Genomic DNA, 14,240 nt, shown 5'->3' on the forward strand with positions numbered 1-14,240 from the left:
CAGCTGAACCGGCGGGAGCGCGGAACTGCGCTTCCCTAGGGACGAAGAGAGTGGGGAGGGGAGTAGATTGGGGGGTAGTGAGGGGAGGTTGATAAACTTTAGGAGAAGGGTGTAGGGTGTTCCTCAGAACCCCAAGGCAGACCCAGCCTCCCTCTGCCGGGCTCCGAGCAGGACAGAACTAGGGGTGGAAGAGTGGGGTCACCACCTCCTCCCCCTCCTCGTCCCCTCTCCGCCTCCCGCAAGGCGCAGAGCCCCAGTGAGCCACCGAGAGCCCGAGAACCCTGACTCCTGCCCAATCAGCAGGGAGGGGAGGAGCAGCCAGGCAGGGGCGGGGCGGACGGAGGAGCTGTAGGGAGGGGGGCGCGAGGGGCGGGGAGCCGCGGGCTCGGCCAGCCCAGGCGGGCTAGGCTGCCGCGAAGGCGGCAGTGGCGGCCGACATGGGCGATGGGGGCGCGGAGCGCGACCGCGGCCCTGCACGCCGGGCGGAGTCTGGTAGCGGCAGTGGGCGCAACGGGGATCTCAGCGGAGCGGTGGAGTTGCAAGCTGACGGGGGTGGCGGAAGCCCAAAAGAGGTTGCCGGGACTTCGGCCTCCAGCCCTGCGGGCTCCAAGGAGAGCAGCGCAGACAGTGATGGGCAGTCCGGGCCCGGCGAGGCGGACCACTGCCGCCGCATCCTGGTACGAGGTAAGACGACAGCCCAGGACTCTGGTCCACTGGGCTCGTACCCTATCCCTATCAGGGCCTCCGACTTTCCTGACTCCTCCACCTTCCAATTCATATATTCATTCATTCATTATCCAGGCTTTCTTCAGCAAATATTATTTTGAGCGTCTATTGTGTGCTGGACACTGAGCTGAGTGCAAGGGACAAAGCAGCGAATGGAAGAAGTCCCCGTTTCTCCGCCTTACTGTTCTCATTTTCTTGGCCCGTCCCCTCTCTCTAGGCCCATCCCGGTTGGTTACTGTGGTGGAGACAGATATGAGTCTGGGGAACAGGATGCTGAGAGCCGAGTTCTTGTCCGGTGTCCCTTAGGGCAAGTACGGAGAAAAGCATCACATGCGCTCCGCAGGGACAAGACGTGGGGGGAACCAGAGTGGACAACCGCGTGAGGAAGAGGCCCAGGCTCCGCTAAGCTGCCAGAGCACTTCCTCTCCTCCTGCCCAGCCTTGTCTCCCATCCCCGGCAATAGGGATCCTCAGGAGTTGCTCCCGGGAGAGGGCACCGCTCTCTGGGGGCGGCGCGCGCCGTGCTAGCCTGCCTGTGCTTTGCTGTTCCGGTTCCCACTTCCTAGCGGCGCCTGGGCCCAGCTGGCTCTCGGCGCCGCCTTCCCCCGCCTTCCTTTTGCGTCCTTCCCTCTCTCCCTTGCCCCTCGCTCTCCTGTCTCCTGTCTTCTTTCCTGGCCATTTCTCAGCGCGGAACTCGCCTTCCCAGCACTCTCTTCCTGCAAGCGCCCGGGGAGGCCGAGGCTCCCAGGCCCCTAAAGCCAGTCTCCTACGTAGCTGAGGGGTCTGCTTTCACTTGATCTGGGCCTCGCCCATTGAGAAGGGAGGAGAAAGGAGTCTCTAGGGTCTTACCCCCAGCTGGTCCCCAGGCTTCGGGCCGGAGGCTGCAGTCGGCTGCCGCTGGCCATCCCGGAGTCCGCTTTCGCGGGTAACCGCTCGCCAGAGCTCCATCTTCGGATCGCTAGCTCGGCTTCCTTTCGCTGCCTCTTTCCATCCTCTTCTTCCTGAGTACCTATCCTAGAAGCCACCAGGCCTCTGGAGGGGACTGGCAAGAGCCGATTTCCTCCTCCTCCTGAAGATCCGAGTTTACCAAATCTGAGCTCTAGCCGGTCGCCTCCAGAGGCCCGTTGGCTTTTAGGACTAGGGTATAGCAGGGAGGCACTCTCACATGAAGGTAAGGGACAACCGTCTTCAGCATAACTGCAGGGATCTTGGTTTGGGAAACACTACTGTGACCTGGTGTGATCACCAGCATATTGGGTGGCACTGCTGCTCTGGGATCAGGCTTGAATCAAGGCAATACACCATCAGGTATTCCAGCAGGTGAGTGGACCTGTTGGGCACCTAGGATTAAATTAGATTCCATTCTATAGGCTGTGGGATATCCATAGTGCAACATGTGAACGGTCAGTTTGGTTTCATTAAGGAAATCTGTAGGGCCTCCAGAGATGTAGAAACTGAGTCCTACCAGACCCACACACTACCTCATCACATCACACCTCATCATGGGTGTGTATTTCCTTTTGCCAAGACAATTGTGAATTCTGAGCTCACCTACCAACTTCTCCATTCTATTAACATGATGTGTAGAACCAATAAATTTTCTGTGCACATGTCAATGAAATAGCTGCCAGCTGTAGACTTTTAGAAGGTAGGAGTCAAAAATGACCCTCCACCCTGTTAGTGGGACCTTCTAAACCAGAGAGACATAGAATGTCCCTATATGCAGGGCAGCCTGTGTACATCTTCAGGGGGTATACTTTTATAAATGTATATACACATAGCAATGCCATTATATTTTTAAAATATAGTGAAAATATTAAATATAAAACACAGAGGATCTATTTAGACACATAACAGAGATAAAAGGCAAATCAAACCTTCATAAATCCCTTTTGCCCTTCCCCATTTAATGATGAGGAGGTGATTATAGACCTGAAATGACCAGGATGTCATTTACCACTAATCCCTCCTTGTCAGGGTCACCTGTGTCAGTCACTGGCAGCCCCTCGTGGTCAGGGTGGGGCTTTACTAAGTGAAACAGCTCTGGTTCTGGCAAAGGAAAGTCCACAGTGCCTTGGCTACAGAATGACTGTTCCTCCCATAGATCCTAAGTGCATTTTGTCCTTGACCTCTGAGGATACATTCTCCCAAAGTAAAGGAAGGAGGGCTGGGATTGAAATACAGTGGCAGAGAGATTGTCTAGCATGCTGGAGGCCCTGGGTTCAGTGCAGAATACAAAATAATAATAATAATAATAAAGGAAGATCTTAGCCTTTTCAGCCTGGGTTACTATTGAAGTTGGGCCGCACTCCCTCCGAATCTTTTCAGATTCTTTTTCATTGTGTATTCCCCTTCTTGAGGACCCACCCCAGGGCAGCAGATCTGCTGAAGGAGTCTTCAGCACTGGGCAGTAGGAGGACAGTCTGGGTAGCAGAATTATGCAAAGTTCATTTAGAATACTGGCTTTACAACCCTTTGATTCTGAACAACTTCCTTTGTCTTTGTGCCTATTTCCTCATCTGTACAAATGGACGAATAGCCCTTACCTTGAAAGGCTTGCTAAGTTTCAGAGGTGCTCTCAGTAAAACTGGAAACACCCAGCAGATCTCTTAAAATACTTGCTGAAGGAAGAAGGGAGGATTAACTCCAGGTGACCCACAAGCCATTTCTAGTGGGTTGGGCAATGGACCTATGTGTAGGAGACCTCTTCCAACTCACCAGTCCCCCAGCCCTTCCCCAACGGGTCCCCTGTGGCTCTGGGCCCAGGGACTGGGTTGTATTGGAAAGTGAGCAACCCAGGGGTCAAAAATTGGCTGGTGGTAAAGAAGAATCAGCTCCACCTTGCAGACCACAGAAGGCGGTTGGTCCTCCCCAGTTCCCTTGGTGGGACCAGCTTGACCAATGACTCCAGCCTCTGGCTGCCTCTGTGAATATAGGGAGGCTGACTATTCTTCCTACCCTTCCTCAAAATGGAGGCTGCTTCTCGCCATACAAACGCACAAGCATGGCGTTGGTGCATAACTGGCACATCGCATGCTTTACCTCCGAACTCCGTGAAGCTTCCACCCAGACCTACAGCCCCGCAGGCCGCTCCACACCTAGTATGCATAGCCTCTCATCCGGTGAGGGGTGGGGACGGAAGGATCTTTTTGTTTTATATTTGGAAAGGGTACACCAACCGCCCAAGGGAGGCGAATAGAAGAAAGAGGCCTCCCCAAGCCGTGGCTCTAAAGCGAGCGTGGTTCTAAAGCGGCCAGCTGTGCACTCGCCTTTTCGTTGTAGCCGGGATCCCTATAGAAGACAAGGCCCAACTCTAAACCACAATTCCCCCCGCCACCATGCACCCTCCCACGCGCTCACTCCGACGTGACTACGTTCTTTCCACATTAATCCAGATATAAATTCAATAGTACATCTTGATAAATCCGAGAATGCGCATCCGTATTTTTAAGGACAACAGTTTGGCAGTGGCACTGGCTCACCCAAGGCGACCCTCGGGTCTAGACGCCAGTCTGTGGGTCTGGAAACTCCATTCAAGAAGCATCTTCCATGCCCCTTCTTCTGGAAGCAGGAGGGCGGGATAATGGCAGGATCCTTGAAAGAGTGACTCATCCATCCATCTATCCATCAGCAAAAAAAAAAAAAAAAAAATCCCGGCTCGCTAGTGCGCTGCTCCTTGCGCAGGGTGCTGGGGTGGGGGAAAGGGGCGCGAAGCCAAGCCTCTGGCTTGGCCTGGACAATTCCCGCGATGCTGGTGTTGAGAGAAAGGAGGATCAACCTTAGTGGGGTCTGGCCCCTAGGAGAATCCTCAGGCAATCTGGAATCGCGTTCCAAAACACCAGACAATGGCGTGCACCCGGCGGAGCCCTACCTCCCTCAGACTAGTCCAAAAGCTCCAATCAAGGGGTTTAAGAGGCTCTGGCTGGGAGCTGACTGCGGAATCTGACGCCTCTCGTCAGCAGCCAAGTCTGGGCTCAGCCCCGCCGGGCATCACTCGATTTCCACTTGAAATCTTGGCGGCCACTGGGCCTAGGGATACTGTGCCCCGGGCTGCAGGCCTAGTCCTGCGGAGCAGGCGTTTGGGCAACAAAGATGGAGGTCAGTGACATTTGGAATGAGCACCAAGCTGCCAGTCCGGGCATGGAGGCCTCCGCGGACCGCGAGACCTTACTCTCAAATCTGTCTGTTGATAGATACAATAACCCAGGCCAGACGCCAGGGAGGGTTTGAAAGATTTAAACAGCTTATGCAGAGGACCATACTTAGGAATTCTTATATTTGTTTTTATTTTTATCTTTTAGTGTTTGGGGAGAGTATCAAGTTTTTTTTTTTTTTATTTTCTTGGGGTCGCTTTGTTTTTCCTTTTTATCAGAACACTAGCATTTGGGTCTTTATTTTCCCCTTTATATGCTCACGATCCTCTCCCCACCCCCAATCCCCACCCTACCCCACCCCCACACGCAAAAGAAGCAGACCGCAGTCAAATGCATCTTGTTGGTGGGTCTTTTTCTGCCCAGTCTTCATTTTTTCCCCCCGGAACCGCGCAGAGGGGGTGGGGGAGTTGGATGGCTCTTCTCTCGCGCTATTTCTGCCTCTACGTAGTAGTCACACCTCTCTCTCTCTCTCTCTCTCTCTCTCTCTCTCTCTCTCTCTCACACACACACACACACACACACACACACACACCCGGGTGGCTCTGGAGAGAGTGGGTATCTGGGACAGAGAAGAAAAGAGGGGATGACAGGGGTGGGCATCCCGGGGCGTCTGTGTACCCGGTTCAAGTCTTACTCTTTGCGCACTCTCTGGAAGGAGAGAGGGCATCTACGCTTAAATCAGGCCCAGGCGCCATTTCCTCAACTATCCCCTGGCCCCAAGTCCCCCGCTGGTTGGTAAATCTTAAAAATTCGATTTAACTTTGGGAAGCGTGGCCTGGGGAACATATACATTTTGCCTTCTACTTCCTGTTGCTTAGTATAAAATAATGGTTGGCCTTTGATAGTCCTCCGAGAGTCAGTAAGCAGTCAGTTCCCCGGTTGTGCATCCGCTGGTTGCTGTTCGGTCCCCCAGTTTGAGATGCTCTGATAAGAAGACATCGAGGATGAATGAGCTTGCCCTGGACTCTCTCCGGACCCAGGGTAACCTAGGTGTCTGGCTACCCCATCCGGCGGGGCGGGTACAGGGGTCTCCTCCTCCCGGATTCTCCGGCTGTCGGAAGCCTGGTGTAGCCTGGTGGCATGGGGCACTGCAGAAAGTGGTGGCAGCAGGCAAGCGGGGGTCTGTCCTGTGGAACTACGTGTGGGCACACCCTGTAAAGTCAAGGCCGTGCTCTGGGAGGAAAGGTTGGGAGAGAAGGGCATTGTAAGGCTCTAGTGGAAGCTTGCAAAGGCCCGGGGACCCCTCAGATCATCTCTTTCTAGTTGACTTATTCTACAAACATAAATGTGCACCTACTGTGTGCGGGACTGATTCTAGTTACGAATGACCCTACGCAGATACTGACTTGCTCTAGGGGATTTGCGTGGCTCCTGACCTGTCCCCGCAGCCGACCGGGGTAGAGCCCGGCTGAAGTCAAGAGTGTCCGGAGCCAGTTTCCCCTCTTCGCCGCAAGGGGACCAAGTAGGAGGTGGACTCTGTGTCTGCCAAAGCCATGTGATTTCCCCACATGTGTTCTTAGCATACAGTAGTCATTCAAGTATTTGTCGAATAAATGAAAGGAGAGGAAATCATCAACATCATGTATTTCTCTAGATATGAAGTGGCCAGCGCACTTACATGAGAATATCTTTATATGAAACGGCGATAAGGGGAGCACACGATGTAATTGTTAAAATATAAAATTGATAACACCTTATATTTAGAATTTTGTTTGTGCAATTTGAAACTTTGGGAACCACTGAAACACAAAACCTGAAAAACCTTAATCTTCCTCCCCGCCCCCCACAGTAGTTAGCCCTCCAGGGCTGGGAAGGTCATCTAGAGGTCGGGTGGAACTGGAGCACCTGGGAAGGGCAGGGTCGCCTTCGGCTGGAGCTGAAGTTCTATTGCCCCGGCAAAAGTAACCACAGAATAGAGAGAAATAGCTGGATTAATAGCGTCTTTGCTTCCTCCAACTCACACCACGCGGCCCACCACTGAAAAAGCCCGGCAACTGAAGCTAGGTTTCTCTGTTTTGCTAAATTAAGCATTGACTCCTCCGAGGCTCCTCCATCCTCGGCCGCCCACCGTGTCCTCCCGCGCAGCCTGCCAGCCAGGGTGTGGGAAGGAGACTTCCTGAAGTCCAGTTTCGGGCATGACTAAGCTTAAAATATAAAAACGTAGGTAGAGGATTTAAATTCAAAAAGTAATAAGTGCTCACCCCGGCGCGATGGCGCACGTGGGTGTTCCCAGCAGTATACTAGGGAGGCTGAGGCGGGAGGATCGCGAATTAGAGAATTGCCTGGGCGATTTAATGAGTCTCTAGTCAAAATAAAAATGGGTTGGGGATGTAGCTCCGTGGTAGAGCGCTCCTGGGTCCAACCCCGAGAAGCGGGCGAGGCATTGGGAATAATACCTACTGCATACAAAAACAAAACCAGAGGCGTTAGGAGGCTCCCAGAAATAGCCACCATTCAGGTGTATCTTTCCATGAGAGGTTTCCACGCTCATATACAAGCATAAATAAAAGCAAAATCATGTCCTATAGGCTGTTTTTCAGCTTACCTTTTTTTTTAAAAAAAAAAAAAAAGTAAGTTTTTATATGAGCATGGAAAACCTAGTTCATGCTGTCCCTTACTGTAAATTTTCCCTTGCTTGGAGAAAGTTTAATTTCCTCTGGAAGAACCTTAATTGTTTTTCCTCAACATGAACACTGTGAAATGAATTTCCAAATCAAGGGGTTTTGTGCCTTTCCTGAATGGATTCATAAGTTCCTAGCAGTGTTACTGCTGCTTCATAAAGTTTACAGGACAATTTGAACAACATTTTCATTTAATTGTAAAACAGGAAATTAATTGATCAAAACTTTTTAAAGTATAAAGTGAAAAACCTCCAGTTCCTGCACCAAAGGCAGCCATTTTTTAATCGCTAATATGTTCTAGATTATTTTTTATGCTTATGCAAGTCAATGTGGCTGTATTATTTCTTTCTTACAATATATCTTGGGTCTTAACTTCTTGTTTGTTTTTTACAGATGCATAGTATTCTCTTTATGTGGACTGGATGGACCATAATGTATGTGATGTAACTTTTGCCCTGTTGGTGGACATTTAGCTTTTTTTCTTACTTGTTGATATTATTTATAATGCTGCAATAAATAAACTTATTCCTGTTCACTTCCACATGTATGTGTATATCTATCAGAAAGTTCCTAAAAGTGAGTTATTGGGTCAAAAGTTATCTGTATTTTTAATTCGGGAGGTATCAAATTGCCCTCCATCAGACTTAGTAATTTACACTCCTACCAACAATGCTTGAAAATGCCCATTTATCCCAATCTTGCCCACACAGTTCCCAATTTACATCTTGATAGATACTTTCAGATTATTCTGAAATAATAAATAAGTTCAGTAATTTACACCACAAATTCTATATCTTTTCACCTTTGTCAACCTTACAGGTGATAAATATTAACTCACTGGCATGTTCATTTTACTTCTTTGATAGTGAAGTTGACCATCTTTTCATGTTTATTAGCCAGTTGTATTTCTTCGCTGTTATATACTAATTCATTTCCTTTGATTAGTTTTAATTTTCAAATACGTTTTCTTTTTTGATCGGTAGATATTATGTATTATGGATAGTATCCCATTGCTCTCAAAATGTGTTGCAAAAGTTTTGGTTATAATTTGTCTTTTAATTTTGTTTATATCTTTTGTTTTCTGAAGTATAAATTATATTTTTAATTATAAAGCAGTTCATGATGTTTTGCTATGTAAGGTTAGGTAGAAAGTTCCTAATTTTCCTCACATAATACACTTCCTTTCTTTTTTTTTTTTTTGGTGATGGTGCTAGGGATTGAACCCAGGGCCTTGTGCATGTGAGACAAACACTCTATAACTGAGCTATATTCCCAGCCAGCATAATACAATTTCACTTCCAGATTTTATCTCCCAAACTTTCCCTACTATTGAAAAATACAAATATACAAGTTATGTATTGCAAAAAAGTATCTTTTTGCAAATTGCTTTTTTCATTTAATATATATTGTGGAACTATTTCCATCTAAAATTGCTTCATTCTTTCAAACAGCCACATAGTATTCTATTATGTAGCTATCACATAATTTATTTAACCAGTCCCCTATTAATGGTTATTTAGGTTGGGTCTCCTTTTTCACTATTATACAAATAATGCCATAGTGAAAATCTTTGTATCTTAATAAACGAGCTTTAAAATTTTCATTTATGAAACATTTGGAAAATTGTAAAAGTGTAGAATATTTTATTACATTTAAGAATAATTGTTCTTTTCTTTTTTTTTTTTTTTTGGCTATGACAAAACTATTGTAGTTAAGCTTTTTTTCTCTTATTGTTATTGGGGGCAGTGATGGGGTTTGAATCCAGGATCCTGTACCTGCTAAGCAAGTACTCTACCACTAAGCTATATCCTCAGTTCTATAGTTAAATTTTTTAAGAGTCTTTTAAAATAGACATATATTTAAATATTTGTAGGTAAAATCATATTATTTCTATTAAAAATTATGACAGTGCAGAAAAAAGTAAGATTGTTCCTGAAGTTGAAGTTGGGGGAGAAGTATATCTGAACTTAATATACTGTTTTTTCTAATTTTGTGGATGTTTGAAATTTTTCATATATTAAAATGTTTTAAATAATAAAGGTCAAACTGGGCATAGTGCAAGCCTGTAATCCTAGTGGCTTCAGAGGCTGAGGCAGGAGGTTCACAAGGCTGGGGATATAGTTCAGCCCTGGGGATATAGTGCCCTGGGTTCAACCCCCAGTACTGGTGAAAAAAAAAAAAAAGGATCATTTCAGATATACATAGTATGATTAAAATTACTAGATACGTCCTGGAAGTAAACTTTGAATATCCAAACATATATACTTAATATGATAGGCAATTCCAAAATCACACAAAAATGTAGATTTATATTTCCAGCAACGGAATAGAAATATGCTATTTCTTCACATCCCCCAAACCCAGGATGTACTCAGACTTTTAGAGGAAAATCTTTCCAATTAAAAAAAACAAAAAACTTATTATAGACTATTATGTACCAAGCCCCAGTACTATAAACAAAACAACACAAAAGGAAACAGAAAATTTATTAGTAGTAGTATTTTAAATTGCTAGTGAGGCTAAACATGTTCTAATATATTTATTCTACATGTTAATATCTTTTTCTATGAATTAGAAAAAGAATTTTCTAATTCTAATTCATATTTCTTTTGCTTATTGTTTTGAAATTGAAAATGTTCTTTATATAATAAGGAAATGAATTCTTTCTCTGTTGCATGTATTAAAAACATCCCCCAAGTCTTTTTCTTTTTAAAAAAATTTGTTATTGAAAAATTTTTTTCTAAATTGAAACTTAAATTTTAATCACATCTAATGATTATTTCCCTTTGTGCTTCTAGATTTTAGTTCCTAATTGGAAAGTTCTTCTCTCTCCAAAGTTAAAAATACTTTTTTTAAAAAATATTTTTTAGTTGTTGATGGACTTTACTTTCTTTATTTTTATGTGGTGCTGAGGATCAAACCCAGTGCTTCATGCATGCTAGGTGAGCACGCTACCACTGAGCCACAACCCCAGCCCCAAAGTTAAAAATACTTTACACACAAACACACACACACACACACAGATATCATCCTCAATATCTTCAGGGAGTTGGTTCCAGGACACCCCCCTACCCCCCTACACTCCCCCACATACACCTTTCCCTCTCCTTCTCTCTCTCTCTCTCTCTCTCTCTCTTTCATTCTTTCACTCTCTCACTCTCTTGCTCTCTCACTCTCTCTCTCTCAGAAGTTTAAGTTCCTCAGCATAGTATTTGCATAGCACATTCTACTTTTATATTATTATTATTATTATTATTATTATTATTATTATTATTATTATTATTTTCTTCTGGGAATCAAACCCAGGGCCATGCACATGCTAGGCAAGTCTCTGAGCTATATAACACTATCAGTAAGCCCCCCACACAACATAAAGAATTTTATAGTAATCAAGTAATATTTGTGGATTAGATCAAGAAAGACGTTGTCTCACTAAAAAGTCAACACATTAACAGCACGGGGGACTTCCTGATGCTAGGTAAAAATTGAAGTCAAAGAGGGCTTTAAGGGAGTCTATCAGGAGAGCCCAAGGAGGGGGTCAGATATGGGCCTGGAGGTTGAGAGCATAAGGTAAGTATTATTAGGCCAGAGGGTTATCACCTCTCCCAAGCAAAGGCTTTGCAAAGGGACAAAATTCACTCTCTCCATACCTCTAAAACTCAAAGTTCTTTGCAAAACACCTGAGGAGGAAGCAAAATTCAGGACTTATTTTGTTGAGACTTGGGGGTTTTCACCCTTAACTAAGTTCCTGAAGGAGGTCCCAGAATGAAAATTACCCTCTCTTCATACTTCCCCCGAACTCCAACCAGGAAAGGAGCGATTCCTTGAAAAAAGCAATTCAGAAGGAGCAAATTCAGAGAACAGAGTCAGTAAGAATGGGCTGGATTTTTCTGCAAAGACAACACAAATCAGAGACTTAACCAAAACTAGTGCATTTCTCACTCGCAGGATAAAGCTGTCCTACTGGGCAGGGGCTCAACTTGGAACTCAGAAGCCAGATCTGGCAATGCTCATCTTCCCTCCTATATCCAGGACCATCACAACAATACCACAGTAGGGGAAAGGAGCTGGCAATGCATACGTGGTGCTGATTGGTTGGGTAATTTGAGGGGGGAAGAGTAATACCCACTAATTTGTTTTATTGTCTTTCAGCACTCATCATCTTACCTATTTTTAAGTTTATTTTTTATTAAAAATAAATTATTTATTTTAAAAATAAGTTACTTATTAAAAATAAATAAATTTATGATGTCTCCTTCCCACCACTAGATCTAAGGGAACAGAACCTTGCCTATTTGCTCATTTATATATCCCCAGACCCTAGAATAGTACTTGGCACGTAGTAAGTAGTTGTTAAATATATGGTGAATATATGGTTGTCTTTATTTACATAGATCATTTATGTCTTTATTTACATAGATCATTTATGAGTGACTTAACATCAGTTTGTAAAATTATTTCTTCATTCTTTTTAATTGCTTTATAGTATGAATGTACCATAATTTGACCAGTCAGTTCCCTGGTGGGAAACACTGAGGATGCTTTCAAATTTTCAATATTTTGAGCAATGCTGCAACAAACATCATTATAATGTATACCTTGGAGCACATTAGTGGGTGTTGGTGCAGGAAAAATGCCTACTAAAATATAATCACCAGAACAAAAGCTGTGTGCATCTGTATTCCTGATAAATGTAATCTTAAAAAGTACTAACAGTTTATGATCCTACCAACTGTGTATAAGAGGGTGGATTTCCCTACAGTGCACCGTGGCTTTATTAATTACTTTTATTTTTTTAACCAGGGATTGGACCCAAGAGTGCTTAACCATAAGCGACATCCAATCCTTTTTGTTTTTCATTTTAAGACAGTGTCTCGCTAAGTTGCTTAGAGCCTCACTAAATTGCTGAAGCTGGCCTTGAACTTTCGATCTTCCTGTCTCAGACTCCCAGGCATGTGCCACTGTGCCTGGCTATTAATCACCTCTTAATGACTTTTCCATCTCATGGGAGATAAATGGCTTTCCATGGATGCTTGAACTTGCATTATCCCAATTATTGTGAAGCTATGCCCATCTTTTTGTGTTTATTTGCCACTTGGATGTCTTTTCCTGTGAATGACCCAGATAAATTTTTGAGCATTTTTTTCTACCAGGCTATTTCCCTTAAAAAAAAAAATCACAATTGGAACCAGGTACAGTGTGCACACCTGTAATTCTGGCAACTCAGGAAGCTGAGGTAGGAGGATCACAAATTCAAGGCCAGTCTCAGTGATTTAGGGAGACCATTAGCAATTTAGCAAAGTCCCGTCTCAAAGTAAAACATAAAAAGGGCTGGGGATATAGCTCAATGCTAAAGTGCCCCTGGGTTCAATCCCCAGTACAAAAAAATCATTTCTTCTTGAACTTGAACTTGGGGGTATAAGTTAGTGGGAGAGTTTGCCTAGCATATGTGAGGCTCACAGGAAATGGGAAGGAGAGAGATATGTATGATTGCATTGCATTTTGAGTATTCTGGTTATTATTTGTATGCCTCCTTCAAAAGTATTTTCTTCAAGCAGGGCATGGTGGAGCATGCCTGTAGTCTCAGCTAGTAGATCCAAGGAAACTGAGGCAAGAGGATTGAAGGATCCAGGCCAGCCTGGGCGACTTAATGATACACTGTCTCAAAATAAAAATATGAAAAGGGCTGGGGATATAGTTCAGTGATAGAGTGTTGCCTAGCATGCATAAGCCCCTGGGTTCAATCCTCAGTAATATTCTTTTTTGTTATTTGTTTGTTTGTTTAAAATATTTTCTTCAACTTTTAAAATAAATTTTAGCTTGGTTTTTGGTGCTTTTCTCATACCAATTTTTAGTTTTAACACAGTCAGATGCATCCTTTGTGTTTTCTTTACAGACTCTTGCTTAGGAAGAGTCTATCTTGCTTAGGAATCTCCTAAAAGTCTATGATTCACATTGTAATCTATTTAAAACTTGTTATTTATGGTGTGAGACAGGAATTGGACTGAATTTTATTCCAACTAGATGATTTATGGCTACCAGTTTATTTACCTCTATTTATTAACTAACACAACCTGTCCCATTTAGAATGCTCTTTATCATAAACTCCATAATTGTGTGTGTGTATGTGTGTGTGTGTGTGTGTGTGTGTGTCTAGTGGTGTACTCTTCATTCCCTTGTATCTCAATATTTACTCATTTGAGCATCATCCCCACTTCTGTTTTTCAACATATTTACTTAATATTTTGGCCTAATTCACTTTAAAATTAAATACTTACTTTACCTTCACCCTAAGCATGTAAAATCATGCTTTAATTTTTTTCTAGTAAACATTAAATTAAATAAATAACTTTTGAAATGACAAGTATTGATCATGTGATATTTTCAATCATCGTACAATCCACAAGCACTATGCAGAACTGTTTTGGGGAAACACTGTTGCATTCTTTTCACTGATGAATTGTCCATTTCTATGATAACACATTGCTCTATTTTTATGGCATGTTTCTGAAATAGTTTTCATTTTGAAAATTTGTAAAAATAGTATGGAGAGGCCCCCCATATCCAGCAGCTTCTCCCATTGAGGACGTCTTATACATCCATAGCACATTACCAAAAACCAGGCAACAGATATATGGACAACCGAATTAAGTGGAACTTTGGTTTTTCACCCATTTTTCCTCCTGCTCACTTTTGAGTCCCTGTATATAGTTTTGTGCCATTTTATTATATTTAGAGAG

At 44.0% G+C, this 14,240-nt stretch overlaps 1 protein-coding gene across 1 annotated transcript in view; it reads left to right on the top strand.

The window, feature by feature from the left end:
• Positions 1 to 389: 389 nt before the first annotated feature.
• The window catches only part of Vax2 (ventral anterior homeobox 2), a 29,031-nt gene continuing 15,180 nt past the window's right edge, over positions 390 to 14,240 (top strand). The window contains exon 1 of the mRNA XM_027934503.2: positions 390 to 684. Coding sequence (XP_027790304.1) covers positions 438 to 684 — 247 coding nt within the window. The 5' untranslated portion in view covers positions 390 to 437. The remainder of the gene's footprint in view (positions 685 to 14,240) is intronic.

This window comes from Marmota flaviventris, chromosome 14 (genome assembly GCF_047511675.1).
Source record: "Marmota flaviventris isolate mMarFla1 chromosome 14, mMarFla1.hap1, whole genome shotgun sequence".
NCBI lineage: Eukaryota > Metazoa > Chordata > Mammalia > Rodentia > Sciuridae > Marmota > Marmota flaviventris.